This window comes from Convolutriloba macropyga, chromosome 2 (genome assembly GCF_964194025.1).
Source record: "Convolutriloba macropyga chromosome 2, txConMacr16.3, whole genome shotgun sequence".
Lineage (NCBI taxonomy): Eukaryota > Metazoa > Xenacoelomorpha > Acoela > Convolutidae > Convolutriloba > Convolutriloba macropyga.
The window spans coordinates 16,665,379-16,686,783 of NC_134469.1; the positions used below are offsets into that span (position 1 = coordinate 16,665,379).

At 34.7% G+C, this 21,405-nt stretch overlaps 2 protein-coding genes across 2 annotated transcripts in view; both read right to left on the reverse strand.

Annotated features, from left to right (window-relative positions):
- The window catches only part of LOC142357298 (la protein homolog), a 45,269-nt gene that overhangs the window by 9,681 nt on the left and 14,183 nt on the right, over positions 1-21,405 (reverse strand). The window lies entirely within an intron of this gene.
- The window catches only part of LOC142357285 (mediator of RNA polymerase II transcription subunit 23-like), a 74,863-nt gene continuing 53,829 nt past the window's right edge, over positions 372-21,405 (reverse strand). Inside the window, exons 2-3 of the mRNA XM_075408939.1 lie at positions 18,886-19,737; positions 372-3,775 (exon numbers count right to left, since the gene is read on the reverse strand). Of these exons, the coding sequence (XP_075265054.1) occupies positions 425-3,775; positions 18,886-19,710 (4,176 nt within the window). The 5' untranslated portion in view covers positions 19,711-19,737 and the 3' untranslated portion in view covers positions 372-424. The remainder of the gene's footprint in view (positions 3,776-18,885; positions 19,738-21,405) is intronic.

Here is a 21,405-nt window from a genome sequence, read left to right on the forward strand (position 1 = left end):
ATAAAAGCAGTCAATATTTTAAAAAAAAAAAACGATTTCTTCACTATTAGAAATCAAATTGAATTATAGTTATCCAGATAAATTTTTGCTGACTATTTGCCCATAACTTGGTTTTGGTGTTTATATGTTAAATCAGCAAAGTACCAAATAATTTACAAGAAGCGGTGAATTGAGAGGTAAATTGATAACAAAACCTCCAAAGAATAAAACAACCTTTTAAATGAGTCCAGAAAAGAAAATGAAAATTCTCAAAGCTCAGATCGAATTTAATCGTCACTATTAACATGTGCAGCAATAAAAAACTATGAACAACAATGCATGAGAAATTCGCCAGGCTCCTCAAAATTCACATTTTTTTGTTTAAAAAAAACTATGTTGGCAAACATTTTTAAATTAACAAAGTTTTTCACATAATTAAGCGAGTTCAGAAGAACTTCATTTTCTTCGGCATAAGCTGTCCACATAACAAAGAGTTTTTGTCAACTAATGGTTTCAGATCATCACCAATACATGTGTATTTTCCGAAATAAAGTAAATCAACAAACAGATCTTCACAAATAAGTGTTCTCTGATTATTCGGTTTACCTTCAGCAACAACTGGCATGAGTTCAATCACATCAGAGTAAAGCTGCTTCTGAACTGGTTTGTTGTCCGAGTAAATTAGAAAGAAGGGAGCTAGTAAATGACAATAGAGTAGTAACTGTTGCTCAGTCTTGACCATGGGCTTCACTTGGTCGCTTAGAAACTGCCGTGCTAAATTCAGATGTGATGTATTGGCATGGTAATACAAATATTGCGCTTTCAAAATCGTACTGCTGATTTCATTGAACTTCATATCTTTGCATACGCACAATTCCAAGACCTCGTCGGGGGGAATCTGCCGTAACATACTGCTATTCATAACGTCTAAGACTGATGTCTCGATACAACTGTAATAAATCGGGGGTAAATGATTCAAAATTAGAGAAACAATGTTCAACCGCTGGAATTTGTTGAACGCGTCAGATTCGATGTTGAAGGCCAGTTCAAACAGATGTCCCACTACAGTCACTGGTACCATATTAGGCAAACAAAGAATCTCGAGACATACCGAATAGATCACGTGACTGGCGACACTCGTAAACTCCTCCATTTCCCAGTTGAACCTGCAAAATGGTTCGCATTTTGAGGGTGTGAACACAGCTTGTGACAATTTCTCAATCAATGAGTTCAGGTAGGATGTTGCAGGGTTCCACAATTTGAAGGTATCCGAGGATCTAGCATTTTCAAGGAACTCTTCAGAGACCAACCATTCGGCGGGTTTCACCGACTTAAACGCCTCAAATACTGTCATTATTAACAGTCGTGCGCCCTCGGGTTCGATTACCTTCTTGTAATAAGCCACTGTTTTGTACAGAAACGTAATGGGTAATTTATGAAGTCTGAAAATCCTGCCATAATTTCCCAGCAATGACGGTAAATGTTTGAATACCAAGGGAATTTCCAAGAATCGCGTAACCACAAGTTCGAAAACGGGAACAAATCTGACACATAAATTACTGAAGTACGTCGGGAAGAAAAACTTATTTTGGTTTTCAACGTTATGCGCTCTGTAAATTCCGTCGTAATGAAATTTCTCTTCGTATTTTTGAATATACGGATACTGCCAGTTTGCAAACCAGCCTCCAGATATTTCCGGATCGTTGATATTTGTTTTATCAACAAGATCACAAAAGAACGTAATTCTCTCTTTCAGTTCGTGGCTCGCTTGCAGTAACAGATGAACTGCAAAAAGCGCAACTTGGTCGTCTTTTTGACCAAATGGTCGCAACATGAATGCCACAATAAATCGATCTATAGGCATGACGTTATACTCCCAAATCATTTTGCTGATCACATCAATAAACTTTGAGCTCCCTTTTTGACCATTGGTTAAAATTTCATAGTTGACCAAATCACAGAAAGTTTGAATATGCTTTGTCAAGTTTCGGGGGCCTATCTGTTCCAAAATTGCTGCACAAATCAACGGCGGAGGTTTAAACTGATTGTCTTCCGATAACAAAAGTTTGTAGAAGAAGCAGAGAAAATAATGGCCTTTCATTTGAGAAATGTAACCGAGCACTTCATTATTTGGGCGGTTGAGGAGTTTGAGAAAATTGTGGTACTCATTTTCAACATCTTGCTTTAACTTCTGATTAACTTCAGGTTGGAAGAAAGGTTGATTTTGATACAGAGCAATCAATTGCGCTGGCATGTTGTGCAACATATGATGGGCCAACATATGTGGAGTTTTGCCTTGAATCAAGTCAAAGAAACTTTTGTAACTTTTGTCAAAGCAGTCAACACCCGCAATGTGCATACACCTTGCAACATTTAACATGAACAGTTTGTTATAGTCTTCATTATCGGGTGATATCAGATTCGCAATGTTATTTGTGGAGTTGTATTTTTCGACAATTGCGATAAAATTTTTGACACCGAAACAGGACATCATTTGTATTAGTGCACTTTCCAACGAGAGGTGAAATTGAGTACATTCGGAATACTTGAGTCTGTTTTTTGTCAAATGAATACAATGCGAGCAGAAGGCGAAAAAATAGGACATGTTAGCTCTCGGCAACAAGTTGACAAAAATTTCTGCACATACCAAGATTGTCCTATGAGCGTTATTTTGATTAGCAGCTTGAATCACTGAATCCAGTGATATTGCTGGCTGATAAAACGTGTCAAAAAACGTATCCATAAAGAGCCGCCCATAAGTTTCGACAAAAGCGGGCGAAGGAAACAGAACCAATGGACCTCCTGGGACAACCGGCTTTTCAAACTGAGGCATCAACTGTTTCCAATGTGTTGAAAATTGCTGAAAAAGAACAATTCTCAAAGCCATGGTCAAATTTGACAAAGACTTAAAATCAATCGGCTCCATTTGTCCACAAGCCATTACATTGCCTATTAGCTTGACGTGAGTTTGCGATGGCGAGTTTAGAAACTCTGCAATAAGTCGCTTTTGCATTTGATTTGATTGTGGATCATTATAATTTGAAAAATTCAGTAGTTTGACGAAAAGTGAAACTTTCATTTCTTTGTTCATACTCTGAAACGCAGCTTGAACGTCATTTTGGGCAAACTGAAGCTCTCTAGGGAAATCGACATCGTTGTGATTCAAAGCAAGGGTTCTTGCTTTCAGTTTGAACCACAAAATTGCACGTGAAAGGTCTTCCAAACTAGCAGAATCCAAGTCAAAACAACTCATCGAACAACTACCAGAAAGCGCTTCGTCGATTTCAATCAGCCGATTCAAGGTCTCTTCTCCAATTTGTATAGTAGGGTTCAAAGTCACTATAGTTACAAAGGATACTAGCATGAAGTACAATTTCCGAGCATTTACGCCCAACTTGATCTTAGGCTGGGTTCGCTTCAAAGCGTTTACGACTGCATTCATGAAAATTTGAACTTTGATAGCTTGATTTTTGAGTATCAACAGCTGTATGTTAGTGATCAAGTTACTCCATTTTCGTGAGGACGAATCGTCGTCTAAGATCATTTCTTCAAGCAAATTAGTCAAAACTATCTCTAAGCCATTCGTAGAAGATTTTGATTGTAAAAGATTAGGAGTAGAAGCAGCAGAGCTTTGAGATTGTTTATCTTCGTTTCTCTCGTCGGGTTGTGCAGTACTCTCTGGTCGCAATAGAGCGCGCTCGAGAATGTGTACACAATATGGCTGTAGCAGGCAGTTGGCTATTAAATCGTATCTTGGCTCTCGCAGATCGGGATCGAGGCACATGGCTGATTCCGACTAAAATAAGAAATCACAAATTATACTCTGCAGGAATCTAGTAATCAGTCCAATCAATATTTCAAAAAAAAATGAACATCTCCACGCCTGATTCTAAGCATTATAAAAAATTGTCTACCAAGCTCCAGAACGAGCAATATCATATTTAAAGTTTTGATAAGACTTAACCACGTGGTGCACCTCAGTTAGAAGAAAAAGCCCGAAAAACATTTTGTATAATACTTGTACACCATTTTTTCCTTGCCGAATTGACCACCTAATCGTCTAGAGTTTATATTCATCAACAGATGACATTCCATTGTTCGTTTACTACAATATTGACATACTTAACAACACAGCTGGTAGATTGCCAGGAAATAGCCGCGATAGCTTCGTAGAAGTGCAGTCTCAAAAATGTAAAAATAGCTTGCAGATTGGCAAAAAATAGCCGCAATAGCTTGGTAGATCTGTAGTCTCGAAAAAAACAGTAAAAAAGACATACCGAAAAAAATAGTCTTTTCATTGAAGGCTGATATATTACATTTTGATTAAAAATCTGCATAAGTTTTTGCTGCCTCTATTAGCTGCTTGCTCTCAAATTTAGAGTGGCACACACCCATTTGACCTTATCTCTGAATTAAAGTAAATAAAAGTCAATTTCAAAGTGAGGAAGTCATTTTTGTGAGTAAGGTAAGTCAAGTGTGACCAAAAATTTATTCACGCGAACGAACAAAGAAACTCGCCCAACAAAGAGTGAAAAAAGACGTCACGCACGCATTTCAGTTGAAATTGCATGAACGAGTGAACAAAAAGCAGATTTAAAGTGGTTGTGACGTCATATGGTCTAACAAAAATCGCGACGAAATAAAAAAAACATAGCAGGACAAGTCCTAAAATACAATTCAAAGAATTGAAGGAAAACCTTGGATGTACTCTACCTGACCAGTAGATCAATTGAACAATGCCAACTAAAACACAAACAAAATCACATCATAAAATTGAGAAACTAAAACAATCAAACAAACTAAACAAAAAGATACTCATTGCTAAAACTATTGAAGCACTTACCCCTAATGCAAAATTTGATCCCTTTAAATATAACTATTTCAAAAATGTATTCAAAACTAATTTTTGTTTGCTAAATCGGTCCAGTATTATATCTGCAATAACTGAAAAAAATTTATTGGTCCTTGAAGATCGATTAACTCGAAAATGACCGAAAATTCAAAAAAAATGAAGTCAATTGCAAATTTTAATGAAATGTTACTGAAATCGTAACAAAATATCTTCAGAATCAATTCTTTGTCTCTAGAGGCTATCCGGTTACCCAATTCCAAGCCTGAAAAAATTCATTGGCTCAAAGACCGATAGGCAAAAATTTTTAAAATTTCAAAAAATAATATTTGTTCTATTAATATGTCGAAAACCATTCAACTGCCCCTGGCAACTAATTAATAACATACTATCAAAACATGGATGAGGTTACCTGGCTACTGAGGTAAGAAAAACTTAATAAAAGGCAAATGTTTTAAAACTTGAAAAAAGTTGCAGCAATTTTCATCAAAAAATATCTAAAATTCGAAAGGCTAAATTGTTGAAAACAAATCCATTGAATATAACAGCCATGCAGTAACTTTCATCCGACCGTGGAATAGGTATTGTGGCAATTGAGAATGGACAAATATCAAAAATTTACGAAAAATTTAGAAAACCTTGAAAAAATTGCAATTTTAACAAAAAAAATGCTAAAATTCGAGATATTAAAATGAAAACCAATCCATTGTTACTAGAAACTATGCAGTGTCTATTATCAAACCTTAAAGGAGATTCCCTGGCCCCTGAAGCTGGAAAAACTCAAAAAATGACAAATTTTCAAAAAAAAACTTGAAAGAGCTTGCAAATATTCGTATCATTTTGCGTGTTTGTGTTTGTAGTACCAAAACATATAGCACATAAAACGGACATTAAAAGTAATTTTGTCTCGCAAAAGGCCTTTACCAACTTTTAAAATTTTCAACCTAAGACTAATCAAACAAATACTCAAAATCACAAAATTTGAAAAATTGCAGCATTTTGAGCCCCAAAACTCCTAAAAATGACTTTTTAACCTTAAATTAAGGCCATCTCAGCAGATGCACCAGTCTAAGCACTTGAAGGACTAATAAAGCCCACTTAAGGCCTCTAACGTAACTTAATGCCCGCTGGGCTTTACCTGTTTAATCCCGTTTTGAAAGATCAAAGTCATTGAAAAATGTGTGAACACATCTTCAAAAAAAATACAGCGCCCCAATACCATTCAAAGACTTTGAATTGTAAAAAAACAAGAGAAGGCTAATAATAACCCCAGCTATCGCTATGTGGCCATTAATAAAACAGAACAGAAAATTCAGTTTCTTTGCTAAATGTTGAGATGCCATTTTGGTTTCTAAAAAGTTGCATAAAAATAGCGTGACACAATCGCTTGACTTTATCTCCTTCAATAAAAGTAAGCATTAAAGTCTCCTTGAGAGTGAAAAGCGTCATTTTTAGATCAGGAACACAAGAAATCGCTCCAGTAGGAGATCATGAAATGAATGAACAAAAAGCAGATTCGGGGGAGCGTGACGTCAAATGGCCCTAAAAAATCTTCACGACCAAATAAAACATAGCAGGGCAACTCCTCAATTACAATCCAAAGAATTAATTAAATAATGATCTGAACGTCAACATTTTACCAGAAACAACAAACTCTACCGGTCAACAAAGCACCTGATTCTAAATGCTCAAAAACAGACAATTAAATATTTTACGAGAAATAGTGTGTTGCAAAAATCATTTAAAAACAACGCTTCATGTATCGGCACTACGCATCCGCAGTATGCGTACATCATCCAAAAACCCAGCCTACGTCAATTTTTGAAAAAAAAGTTCCACAGCCATGAAAACCTCCGATTTGAACTCAAGCCAATTATTAAGTTCATGTAGCCTCATTAGCAACCGACGAGACAGTCCCTAAATGAGAAAAATGGATGAAACATCAAAATGAACACTAGCAAAAATAAAATATTTTTTTGTAGCAATAAATATTCAAACTAACATATTTTTCGCTTTTTTATTAAGCCAGCTTGCCTGATTTCACCACTCTAATTTGACTTCTCACTGAGATCAGAAAGTCGAAAACATACCCGGCAGATTGCCGGAAAATAGCCGCCATTGATTCCAATAAGCATGATTGGGATTGAAAGAATAGAAGATATTGAAAAAAAAAGATTTTTGTACAAAAACATTTTTTAAGTCCGATTTATTTTGATGGCATTTCGTAGTTGAAGATAACGTACTTCTGTTTCTTAGAGAGAGGCTACATGGGCTACTATCAATACCAATAAGCATTAGAGATGGTAACTAAGACTTATAGGAACGACGTTCAAATAGCGGGCATCTAAAATTGGGCTTTATGGGTTTATCCCGTTTCTACTTCTGACTTCAATTTTTTATACTGACTCTGTTCATTTTGAATTGCTTTGCTGAGCAACTGATGTTCAAAATCACTTTTAGCAGAATGAGAGAAGAGAGAAACTAGTCTAGAGAAGTCAAAAAGATATCACGCAAAATGTTGAAAAAGCGGCAAAATGAGGTAAAGCGAAAAATTTTTTTATTCGACGAAGTAAAAAAAAAAATAGGAGCGCTATAATAGCCGGCTGAGAAGATGAGGCGGCTATTAAAAAGGAAATGAACTTACAGACAACGCCATTAGACAAGTCCCGATATACAATTCAAAGAATTGAACAATGAGACCACCTGACCATCGCTTCACTAGAAAAGCAGTCCTTGGTAGTCAAAAGAGACTATAAAAACACAAAAATCTAAGCAAATAACACTTGAAAATGTTAGAAAACAAAACTATCTATGAAAACAATGCGTAAAACAACTTTTACAAGTACAACCGGTCCAATATAAAACTAAAGGCTACGTACTGAAATCCTGAACTTTTTTCAACTTTGCATAAACGAGGTAAGCCCATGTCACTATGTCATAAGTAAGTACGAAGACAAAGTAACAAAACAAGAACGCAAAGCTCAAAATATCTACTTTTGAGAACAAATAGTTGACATTAAAACCGTTTTCATAAAAACTAGAAACCCGTATACAATTTCAAATAAGCCTTAAGAGAGGCTTGAGAACTTCATTTAATGAGAAACAGCGGCCGGACAACAACCGATTACAACAAAAAAGCAGTAAAACTATCTGACAGAAGTCGTTTCAGAGTCGCCACAAACGTTAAAGAAGAAATTGAACTATTAAAAAGCTTCAATTATGCTTCATTTGCAGCAAAAAGACCTGCAATTGACGAAGCTAAGTATATAACAAAAAGAAGTATATAACAAAAAGAATTACAAAAACAGGCAAAACTGTAAAATCACTGATAGTTTTTGAAGACAAAGTCAAGTTATAAACATAAGAAATGAATAGAAAAAATTAAATATCTTCAATTATACCTATTTAGAGAGCCAAGGAGACCATTCATATCCTAGACTAAGAAGCAGGACAACAAAAAAGCCTAAAAATGGCAAAAAAGGTATATACCATTTATGAAAAAATGTGGTCAAATTAGTAGTACGATAAAATACTTTTCTATCTTCAAGACCAGAAACTTAAAAATTTATTTGCACACCAAGTTAAACGCAGAAAAAAAATCAACGCCTAAGACTGCACACTTTTTCGCTCTTTTTATTACGTCGGTGCGACGAAAATAACCAATACAAATTGAATTTGATCACCGCAATTTGACTTCAGTAAACTGTTGCATAAGAAAATATAGCCGCAAGACTATGAAAATTAACTATGACTAGAATTTCACTCTAGTCTCATTAAATGAAACAAATCAATTATACAAACGAAATCAACTGCTGACCATTACGAAAAAAAAACATGAGAAGAAGACTGACAACCTTTAAAAACTTTTCACCAGTTGCGATTCCTAGGAAAGCAGTTGTAACAGTGTTAATTGAGCAACAGACAAATGAGACAAATTAAAAAGCTGCAGTTGATAAAGAGAAAAAGAGTTGAAAATAATTCAAAAACTGCTAACATTTTACATAATCTCTACAAAATTCTACGTCCAAACAATCGTTCTATAAGGACTTGAAAAACTGACTGTTCCATCAATGACCCACTCAAAACCCAATAAACACGCACTAGTCCACTCAAATAGGCAAAAAGCAAAATCCTAAAAAAAATTTCAAATTGTTTCATGTAGCAGTGAAAACAGCCCCATCTAACAATCAAGCGCTTCTTCATAGTAAAAAAAATCTCGAAAAAAAAACTTTTCTCTAGAAAAAATCTAAAAGAATGAATAAGATAAACTATATCAAAAGTCTAAAACAAGAAATAGGCGAATATTAAACCACAAAGAAAAGGGTTAAACTTCAATTCTTTCCGCTTTTAAAAACAGTCAAAATTAACACCGATAAACCAAAAACGTAACTATAAAATATCAAATTCGGCCTTTAGCCAGGGCATTAACATAGTCTTACCAAATTATAAATCAGGTCAAACAATTGGGAAATCGGATAAAACGGCAAAATGACGAAAACAGCCCAAAATTGTATAACAGCCGGCAGATTGCCGGAATAGCTGCAAAGGAATTGACTAGCGTGCCGTAAAATACAGAGAAACAGAATTGGAAAAAGTTATCTCGGCCAACTGTTATTCAAAGGGGTGTACATTTGAGAACAATTTTGGATGCAAAATTTTTAACGAAGCAAAGGTTCCAACCCCCAACTCCCGGCGTAAGAACCGGTTGCATTAACCACTAGGCTACATGTCCCTTATGCTCTCTTTTATTACCAGCACCTTTGTTTTAGCAACAGACATAAATTCTGAATGCGAGCATTTTAGGTCACGCGAAAAGCGAGAAATCAAGCGTGAAAAAATGACTTAAAACGTGAAGCGAAAGAATGTTCTAGAACAAACTGTAACACAAAAAAACATAGCTGGCAGATTGCCAGAAAATAGACACAATAGATTCGTAGATCGGCAGTCTAAAAAAACAGTAAAAAGGACAGACCAAAAAAATGCGTCTCTTCATTTAAGGCTGATCTCTTATATTTTGATTAAAAATCTGTATAATTTATTGCTGCCTTTATCAGCTGATCTCAATTAACCTTCATTTAGAGTGACACACACCCATTTGACCTTATCTCTTTGAATCAAAGTAAATAAAAGTCAATTTCAAAGTGAGGAAGTCATTTTTGAGAGTGAGGTAAGTCAAGTGTGACCAATGTTTAATCACGCGAATCAACAAAAAATCTTGCTCAACTAAGAGCGAGAAATGACGTCACGCATGCAATTCAGTTGAAGTTGCATGATGAACGAATGAACAAAAAGTGGCTGTGACGTCATATGGTCGTAACGAAAATCATGACGACGAATTAAAAAAAACCAAGAGAAGGCCAACAATAGCCCCAGCTATAGCTGTGCGGCTATTAAAAAGACGACAAAACAAAAAGAAACCAAGAGCACCGCAATATAGCTCCGCTCAGCTTCACAGCTATAAAAAAAGTCAAATATTAACTACATATGGTCAAAGATGCAACATACAATTACTGGTTAACATAAATGAGAAAACCCGCTTTGAGAGATACAAGTAGAGTTGAAGCTCAAAAGATGTTTTGAAAATAACGCCCCTAAGCAAAAAAAATTGTAAAAAAACATCAAAATGAACACTAGCAAAAATGAAATATTTTTTTGTAGCAATAAATATTCAAACTAACATCTTTTTCGCTTTTTTATTAAGCCAGCTTGCCTGATTTCACCACTCTAATTTGACTTCTCACTGAGATCAGAAAGTCGAAAAAAGGAAATGAACTTACAGACAACGCCATTAGACAAGTCCCGATATACAATTCAAAGAATTGAACAATGAGACCACCTGACCATCGCTTCACTAGAAAAGCAGTCCTTGGTAGTCAAAAGAGACTATAAAAACACAAAAATCTAAGCAAATAACACTTGAAAATGTTAGAAAACAAAACTATCTATGAAAACAATGCGTAAAACAACTTTTACAAGTACAAGCGGTCCAATATAAAACTAAAGGCTACGTACTGATATCCTGAACTTTTTTCAACTTTGCATAAACGAGGTAAGCCCATGTCACTATGTCATAAGTAAGTACGAAGACAAAGTAACAAAACAAGAACGCAAAGCTCAAAATATCTACTTTTGAGAACAAATAGTTGACATTAAAACCGTTTTCATAAAAACTAGAAACCCGTATACAATTTCAAATAAGCCTTAAGAGAGGCTTGAGAACTTCATTTAATGAGAAACAGCGGCCAGACAACAACCGATTACAACAAAAAAGCAGTAAAACTATCTGACAGAAGTCGTTTCAGAGTCGCCACAAACGTTAAAGAAGAAATTGAACTATTAAAAAGCTTCAATTATGCTTCATTTGCAGCAAAAAGACCTGCAATTGACGAAGCTAAGTATATAACAAAAAGAAGTATATAACAAAAAGAATTACAAAAACAGGCAAAACTGTAAAATAACTGATAGTTTTTAAAGACAAAGTCAAGTTATAAACATTAGAAATGAATAGAAAAAATTAAATATCTTCAATTATACCTATTTAGAGAGCCAAGGAGACCATTCATATCCTAGACTAAGAAGCAGGACAACAAAAAAGCCTAAAAATGGCAAAAAAGGTATATGCCATTTATGAAAAAATGTGGTCAAATTAGTAGTACGATAAAATACTTTTCTATCTTCAAGACCAGAAACTTAAAAATTTATTTGCACACCAAGTTAAACGCAGAAAAAAAATCAACGCCTAAGACTACACACTTTTTCGCTCTTTTTATTACGTCGGTGCGACGAAAATAACCAATACAAATTGAATGTGATCACCGCAATTTGACTTCAGTAAACTGTTGCATAAGAAAATATAGCCGCAAGACTATGAAAATTAACTATGACTAGAATTTCACTCTAGTCTCACTAAATGAAACAAATCAATTATACAAACGAAATCAACTGCTGACCATTACGAAAAAAAACATGAGAAGAAGACTGACAACCTTTAAAAACTTTTCACCAGTTGCGATTCCTAGGAAAGCAGTTGTAACAGTGTTAATTGAGCAACAGACAAATGAGACAAATTAAAAAGCTGCAGTTGATAAAGAGAAAAAGAGTTGAAAATAATTCAAAAACTGCTAACATTTTACATAATCTCTACAAAATTCTACGTCCAAACAATCGTTCTATAAGGACTTGAAAAACTGACTGTTCCATCAATGACCCACTCAAAACCCAATAAACACGCACTAGTCCACTCAAATAGGCAAAAAGCAAAATCCTAAAAAAAATTTCAAATTGTTTCATGTAGCAGTGAAAACAGCCCCATCTAACAATCAAGCGCTTCTTCATAGTAAAAAAAATCTCGAAAAAAAACTTTTCTCTAGAAAAAATCTAAAAGAACGAATAAGATAAACTATATCAACTATATCATAAATGAGAAAACCCGCTTTGAGAGATACAAGTAGAGTTGAAGCTCAAAAGATGTTTTGAAAATAACGCCCCTAAGCAAAAAAAATTGTAAAAAAACATCAAAATGAACACTAGCAAAAATGAAAAATTTTTTTGTAGCAATAAATATTCAAACTAACATCTTTTTCGCTTTTTTATTAAGCCAGCTTGCCTGATTTCAACACTCTAATTTGACTTCTCACTGAGATCAGAAAGTCGAAAAAAGGAAATGAACTTACAGACAACGCCATTAGACAAGTCCCGATATACAATTCAAAGAATTGAACAATGAGACCACCTGACCATCGCTTCACTAGAAAAGCAGTCCTTGGTAGTCAAAAGAGACTATAAAAACACAAAAATCTAAGCAAATAACACTTGAAAATGTTAGAAAACAAAACTATCTATGAAAACAATGCGTAAAACAACTTTTACAAGTACAACCGGTCCAATATAAAACTAAAGGCTACGTACTGAAATCCTGAACTTTTTTCAACTTTGCATAAACGAGGTAAGCCCATGTCACTATGTCATAAGTAAGTACGAAGACAAAGTAACAAAACAAGAACGCAAAGCTCAAAATATCAACTTTTGAGAACAAATAGTTGACATTAAAACCGTTTTCATAAAAACTAGAAACCCGTATACAATTTCAAATAAGCCTTAAGAGAGGCTTGAGAACTTCATTTAATGAGAAACAGCGGCCAGACAACAACCGATTACAACAAAAAAGCAGTAAAACTATCTGACAGAAGTCGTTTCAGAGTCGCCACAAACGTTAAAGAAGAAATTGAACTATTAAAAAGCTTCAATTATGCTTCATTTGCAGCAAAAAGACCTGCAATTGACGAAGCTAAGTATATAACAAAAAGAAGTATATAACAAAAAGAATTACAAAAACAGGCAAAACTGTAAAATCACTGATAGTTTTTAAAGACAAAGTCAAGTTATAAACATTAGAAATGAATAGAAAAAATTAAATATCTTCAATTATACCTATTTAGAGAGCCAAGGAGACCATTCATATCCTAGACTAAGAAGCAGGACAACAAAAAAGCCTAAAAATGGCAAAAAGGTATATACCATTTATGAAAAAATGTGGTCAAATTAGTAGTACGATAAAATACTTTTCTATCTTCAAGACCAGAAACTTAAAAATTTATTTGCACACCAAGTTAAACGCAGAAAAAAATCAACGCCTAAGACTACACACTTTTTCGCTCTTTTTATTACGTCGGAGCGACGAAAATAACCAATACAAATTGAATGTGATCACCGCAATTTGACTTCAGTAAACTGTTGCATAAGAAAATATAGCCGCAAGACTATGAAAATTAACTATGACTAGAATTTCACTCTAGTCTCACTAAATGAAACAAATCAATTATACAAACGAAATCAACTGCTGACCATTACGAAAAAAAACATGAGAAGAAGACTGACAACCTTTAAAAACTTTTCACCAGTTGCGATTCCTAGGAAAGCAGTTGTAACAGTGTTAATTGAGCAACAGACAAATGAGACAAATTAAAAAGCTGCAGTTGATAAAGAGAAAAAGAGTTGAAAATAATTCAAAAACTGCTAACATTTTACATAATCTCTACAAAATTCTACGTCCAAACAATCGTTCTATAAGGACTTGAAAAACTGACTGTTCCATCAATGACCCACTCAAAACCCAATAAACACGCACTAGTCCACTCAAATAGGCAAAAAGCAAAATCCTAAAAAAAATTTCAAATTGTTTCATGTAGCAGTGAAAACAGCCCCATCTAACAATCAAGCGCTTCTTCATAGTAAAAAAAATCTCGAAAAAAAAACTTTTCTCTAGAAAAAATCTAAAAGAATGAATAAGATAAACTATATCAAAAGTCTAAAACAAGAAATAGGCGAATATTAAACCACAAAGAAAAGGGTTAAACTTCAATTCTTTCCGCTTTTAAAAACAGTCAAAATTAACACCGATAAACCAAAAACGTAACTATAAAATATCAAATTCGGCCTTTAGCCAGGGCATTAACATAGTCTTACCAAATTATAAATCAGGTCAAACAATTGGGAAATCGGATAAAACGGCAAAATGACGAAAACAGCCCAAAATTGTATAACAGCCGGCAGATTGCCGGGATAGCTGCAAAGGAATTGACTAGCGTGCCGTAAAATACAGAGAAACAGAATTGGAAAAAGTTATCTCGGCCAACTGTTATTCAAAGGGGTGTACATTTGAGAACAATTTTGGATGCAAAATTTTTAACGAAGCAAAGGTTCCAACCCCCAACTCCCGGCGTAAGAACCGGTTGCATTAACCACTAGGCTACATGTCCCTTATGCTCTCTTATATTACCAGCACCTTTGTTTTAGCAACAGACATAAATTCTGAATGCGAGCATTTTAGGTCACGCGAAAAGCGAGAAATCAAGCGTGAAAAAATGAATTAAAACGTGAAGCGACAGAATGTTCTAGAACAAACTGTAACACAAAAAAACATAGCTGGCAGATTGCCAGAAAATAGACACAATAGATTCGTGGATTGGCAGTCTAAAAAAAACAGTAAAAAAGACAGACCAAAAAAATGCGTCTCTTCATTTAAGGCTGATCTCTTATATTTTGATTAAAAATCTGTATATTTATTGCTGCCTCTATTAGCTGATCTCAATTAACCTTCATTTAGAGTGACACACACCCATTTGACCTTATCTCTTTGAATCAAAGTAAATAAAAGTCAATTTCAAAGTGAGGAAGTCATTTTTGAGAGTGAGGTAAGTCAAGTGTGACCAAAAGTTTAATCACGCGAATGAACAAAAAATCTCGCTCCACTAAGAGCGAGAAATGACGTCACGCATGCGATTCAGTTGAAGTTGCATGATGAACGAATGAACAAAAAGTGGCTGTGACGTCATATGGTCGTAACGAAAATCATGACGACGAATTAAAAAAAACCAAGAGAAGGCCAACAATAGCCCCAGCTATAGCTGTGCGGCTATTAAAAAGACGACAAAACAAAAAGAATCCAAGAGCACCGCAATATAGCTCCGCTCAGCTTCACAGCTATAAAAAAAGTCAAATATTAACTACATATGGTCAAAGATGCAACATACAATTACTGGTTAACATAAATGAGAAAACCCACTTTGAGAGATACAAGTAGAGTGGAAGCTCAAAAGATGTTTTGAAAATAACGCCCCTAAGCAAAAAAATTGTAAAGCTAACTCTCGCTCAGAACAATAATTGCCCAAAAATTACTCTAAAACTTCTCGCTTTTTGACCTTGTTTTCACATGAAAAAACTTGCTTTCACATGCATCATTTGACTTCATAATCTGTAAAAAGAGAAATCCCCAATTATAGAAAATAGCTGGAAGAATTCCAGGGAAGACTACAACTCGTCTTCGCAAAAAAATAGTATTTGAAGAAGCTATCATGTCCAAGCAAAATGCTCAAAGCAGAAAAAACAACAATTTCTACACAATTAACAAATAAAAGTCGTCTAAAATGTAAGTTAACCTCAAACATCAAAAAAAAATCAATCAACTGTTTCATATAGTAGAAGTAACTAAATAAACTTTGTTTCAAGCAATTAAAAAAGAATTACAATGAGAACAACAAATGAGTTCATGAAATAATAACAAATATTTTTGATCAACGCTTTATAATAAACAAACATAGCTAGTAGATTGCGCAAAATAGCCGCGCTAGCTTTATGGATCCGCAGTTTCTAATTAAAAAGAGGAATAAATTCAAGTAACAAAGTTGTTAACTAAGATTAAGTTAAAGTATCAATAGTGATTCCATTAATTTTAGATTGCTCTGCTCAAAAACTTGTTTTACAACGTTTTAAGCAGAATTTAAGCAGAATGAACAAAACAAAATAAATATTGCCTGAAAAGAAACAGTAGGACACGTCCTCAAGACCTGACCTAGAATTCAACCCAATCTGTTCGAATAAACAACAACTAGACCTGGAAAGGACTAGAAAAAGATTTGAAAACCATTCAGAAAAAGTCACGAAAACAGAATTCAAATTGCCGCACGTAAAAGCCACAATAAAGCAAACGAATTTTGTTCAAACAGCGTTATCTCACTTTACCTAACAACTAAAAAGAAACAATTTCACGTCGCACAACCAGTGATTTTCTAATCGACCTTTTTTTACCATCAAAAAATTCAGAAAACAAAATTATTTTTAACAAAAATCTGAAAGTGAAAATAAGCAACTTTTGAGATTGAGGTCGTTTCACCACAAAATTAATCACGAGATTGAACAAAAAACTCACTTCACTTAGCGTGAAAACTGAATGATTAATTCGACTAATCAAACTCATTAAACTCAACATCAGCAACAGATGAGAACTGTCATTAGTGAAACTTCAAGAAAACTTGAATAATAAAACTCAAAGGCTAAAAAATTCGATTTCTTAAAAACAATTTGTGTCATAGAAAGCATTCGTTCTGAATTGAAAAAGGCGACAAAATAGTCCCTATTAGCAACCTAATAAAAGGTTCAGCAATTACTCTTAAAACTCGAAAATCTATTAAAAATTTTTGAGCACAAATGCTGCCAAAGTCATGAAAACCACTTGTAATAGCTCGAAGCACTAGCTAGGTGCGAATATGCCTCATTAGCCACCAGTGAGACCTGTCATTATTCAAACAAGGTAAAAAAATAATTGAAAAAAAAGGCAAAACCAAAAATTCACCAACTTTTTAAGACATCAAATCGTGTCAAATTCTTAAAAAGCATTAGCTGCTGGTTGATGAAAACAAAAAATTGCAAATAAGCGCAATTAGAACAAAGAGGTATCATGCTATTACTGCTCAAGAGCAGAAACATTGCAAACAGAACTCAAATTGACGCACGTCAAAACAAATTTGCACTTAAAACAAAAAATTTGTTCAAATACCGATTAAACTCCACTTTATAGGTATTTGGAAAAAATCACGATTCAAATCTACTTCGACTTTTTGCCCCTTCGCTACTCCAGTGTGATTAACATAAACCGACAAATGTCGGAAGAATTGCTCTTGAACGACAGGCAATTTAATTCAGGGGCTGTAGCCTAGATCAATTTTTCTTCATGGGTGCAAAAAACTTGTCCCCCGCCGTGATTCAAACCACTGACCTCCCAATCCACAGCCTTAACCACTGCGCTACAGCTCACTTAACACTCCTTTTCTGCAACCGATTTTATATTTGCTTTACTTCGGAGCGATAGAGATCACTCAAAAATGAAGAACGAAAGCGTGAAAAAGTCACTTGAGAAGTCACAGAATGTTCTAGAAGAGAAGCGCAAAACTGTCAAGCAAAAAATTTGCATTAAAAAGACACACGCGTTTACAATAAATGCAATGAACTTCGTTCAAGAGCAATTAAAAATCACCCCTCTAATTTGACGTCAGTGAAAGTCGATACTTATTATCTTCCTTCTTTCCACTTATACCAGCTTCAAAAATGAATTTTAGTTTCAGTTGATGGAAGAAAAATAGAGGCCCCGATTTGCCATTTTTAAAATTTTAAAAAATTATTTGAGCATCAATGTCAGCACCAAAATCATGAAAACGGCAGTTACGTCCATATAAAGTAACTTTTGGCAGCTGTTCAATGAATAAAACAGCAAAAACAAACATAACTGACTAGCGTCGGGCCAATTGCTCTGAAGCCAACGGCGAGCGGTTCGCTTTGTCAGTAGCTAGCCAGGGTTTAGTGAGGCTAGCTTTAGCTTAATTGAAAGGTCTTGAGGGGAGCGCACCGGGGGTGATTCAACAGTGGGGGAACGGTGGGAGGGGGATCTTTGGCTGCATGGGGCCCTTACGGCCTGAACGATGTACAGGGGTGGGGATTGGGAGAGTGGGCGGGGGCTGATGGGGGTTGAGTGGTCAATTCTTAAGAACCGCATGTCACGCCATAAGTATGTCTCAAAACAGTTTCTGTGAATCATTATAGTGAGCGCAAAGGCTCTAAGAGAACTTAATGTTCGCAACCTTTTTATCCCGTTTTTGAGGACAAAAACGCAAATGGGCCAGACGAAAAATTGATCAAGCAAAAAATCGCATAAAAAGAACAACAGGACTAATATAATTGCTACAAACTTCGTTTGAGAGCAATTAAACATGAGCTAAAAAGACATTTTTTAAAACTTTTTTATCCAACAATCATGTCAATTAATGTGTTTGCATTCGAAAACATCTTGCAACTACCACTTCTTTTGATTAGAAATGTGCTGAAAGACTCAACTAAAAGTATAACTAAAACTAAGAACTAGGAAATGTGCTGAAAGACTCAACTAAAACTTAAATTAAGAAAGACTAGGTCACACGAACTCAAAAAACTGTTTCTTCTTGGTAAGGCGTAAGGCTCTGAGAGAGCTGCACAATCACTTAATGCCCTCCGAGCGTTACCTGTTCATCTCGTTTTTGAGGACGAGAAGCTAAAGTGTCAGACGAAAATTCGTTCAAGCAAAAAATGGCGTAAAAAGACCACAGGACTAAAATAATTGCTGCCAACTTTGTTCGAGAGCAATTAATAAGATCAATATGAAGTATTGAGGCTTATAAGAGGGCACATATTAATTTACTTATGATTCCGCGACAGAAGTGCAAATCAGAAATGTAGTGCTAAAAACTTACCATTTTTATTATTAAGCTGGTTGACTCCACCTTGTAATGATGGGGCGTGAATGAACAAGAACTGGGTTTGTTATTGATGCATTGCGAATGCTGAATGATGGGATAGAGATACCTCCGTCCCTGAATTGACAACACTCTTGATAACTTCCGAAAACTTGAATGAAATCCCCAGATAAGAGGTGAAAAAATTGACTTCGCTTCTAATGGACACTGCTCGCTTTGCTTGACCATTTCAAAGATAGCATACATGTAACGATAAATTTGATACGATGGCATAACAGGTTCATTGCGCGATAGAAGCTTTTTCATAACTTTCAGAATGGCTCTTGAAACTTTGTCTGGTTTATCCACATTAGGAAAAGCGTCAATTAATTGAAATATGTTGCTCAGCAACACCTGGCAATTTTTGTACGTTGATAAACAAACTAGCTTTTCTATCCATTCAAAAGTTTCAACAACTGCATCTTTGCACTCCTTTTGCAGAATACTTCGTTTCATTATGTCAAAAAGATAAAATCCAATTGAGTTTATTATGGTATCATTGCCTTGGTTCTTAAAGATAGATGTCAGAATTTCAAATAGAATTTTTCTTTTCCCAGATGAACACTCGTTAGACACAACATCCTCATAAATAGCCTTCAAGCAGTGCAGAGTAGACTCTAGCTGCCTCTCATCTTTTGCACAAATTATATTTTCAAATTCTGATAGCAGTGATAGATTCCGCGAAGTGTAGTAATTTTCATCAAGTTGAGCAATATCTGCAAATGTATCCTCAGTTTCTGAGAGAAGCTCTATCTTTTGGAGCAAGATAGTACAAGCATCCATTTAGTAATACTACACCATTTGACAATTCTGAAATGTGAAAGTTGTCTCAAGTTTAACTTTTCCTACTTCCCAAAAAGGAACAGCTTTCATCATCAGCTTTCTCTCATAAGGCCAGTTCGAAGGTTTAGAACTTGTTCTCTAATCAGTGTAGCTATAGTAGAATGTTGGTTTTTCTCCAAAATACAAAAAAAGACGACTCGTTCGAGTGTGCGTAGCACACAATGGTCTAATATACCTCTGGTTTCAACAATTCAACTATTCTCATGCTTCTTATAAAGCACCAGGGCCGGGATACATCAATGCTTGGGCATTGAAATCCGGAAAATGTGCTATTGGAACATCTTCAGATTATATTTAACGATTGTATTCAAGAGAAAAATTTTCCAACAATTCTTAAGGATGCACACATCACACCAATTTTCAAAAAAGGAGATGTTTCTGTCTTAACTAATTATCGTCCAATTTCCGTAACACCAACTTTAACTAAAGTTTTTGAAAGTTTTTTACTCAATCAGTTAGTAAAATATCTTCAAAATATGCGCGAGCAAAAAACAATTCGGTTTCCAATCTAGAAAGTCGTCTACTGATGCTGCGCTTTACTTAGGATATATGGAAAATAACAACGACAGAGGTGTCGTGTTCTTGGATCTTGTAAAAGTTTTCAACTCAATTTCACATGAGATCTTTCTAAACAAAGCTGAAAATTTCCATCTCTCAATCAACAATTTTACTTCTAAAATCTTTTCTCACAAATCGAGCCCAATGCGTAAAATTGGTTATTGCGTTATCAGATAAAGAACTATTAATCGTGGTGTCCCACAAGGACTGTGTTAGGACCACTTATTTTGTTCTGTTATACGTCAACAATTTTTCTAAACAAATGAAAGCTGAAAATGAAGTTGTTCAATTTGCGGATAACACTAGTATTATATGCAAATTTGATAGCAATGAAAATATTCCACAAAAAAAACATGTTAGAACAAACAGACAAATACCTGACAGAGAATCAACTCAATTTAACTGCCAATAAAAACAATGTTATGCTGTACAACTCATACTAATTGGGATCCAGAGTTTAATTTTAAATGCGAATTTATCAAACCAGCTCATGCTTGTCGTTATCTAGGAGTACAAATTGATTCAAACAGAACCTTTGAACATAACCTGAATTCAGTTTTACGCAAAATTGCTAATGCAAATCGTTCTTTGTATCTTAAAACAAATCAAATTCCTTTGAAAGTAAGAAGTGATGTTTTCAATTCAGTTGTACTCTCTCATCTTTCTTTCAAGGAAGTATTCTTTCAAATTCTTACAATGAAAAACATAAACCGAATAAACAGGCAATTATCTGGAATAAACAGGCAATTAACCGAATAAACAGGCAATAAACAGGGAATAAATATATGTTATTTTCGACAAAATATTGGCCACTCCAATGAGCTTCTCATTAAGGATAGTATCCTGACAGCCAAATTGTTTATCTCAAAAGTTAGCCTAATGAAGCTACAATTAGATATAAGACACTAAGTAACATCCGAAAATTTTAAAATTGTTACTAGTCACCATAACGCAAGACAGAACAAGAGAACAAATTGATCACTTCAATAAGAAATATTAACAGTAAAACTTGCTTTTAAAATGTTTTAACCGAATTTTAGCTCGATCAGCACAAGAAAGTCCTTGCTAATAGACAAA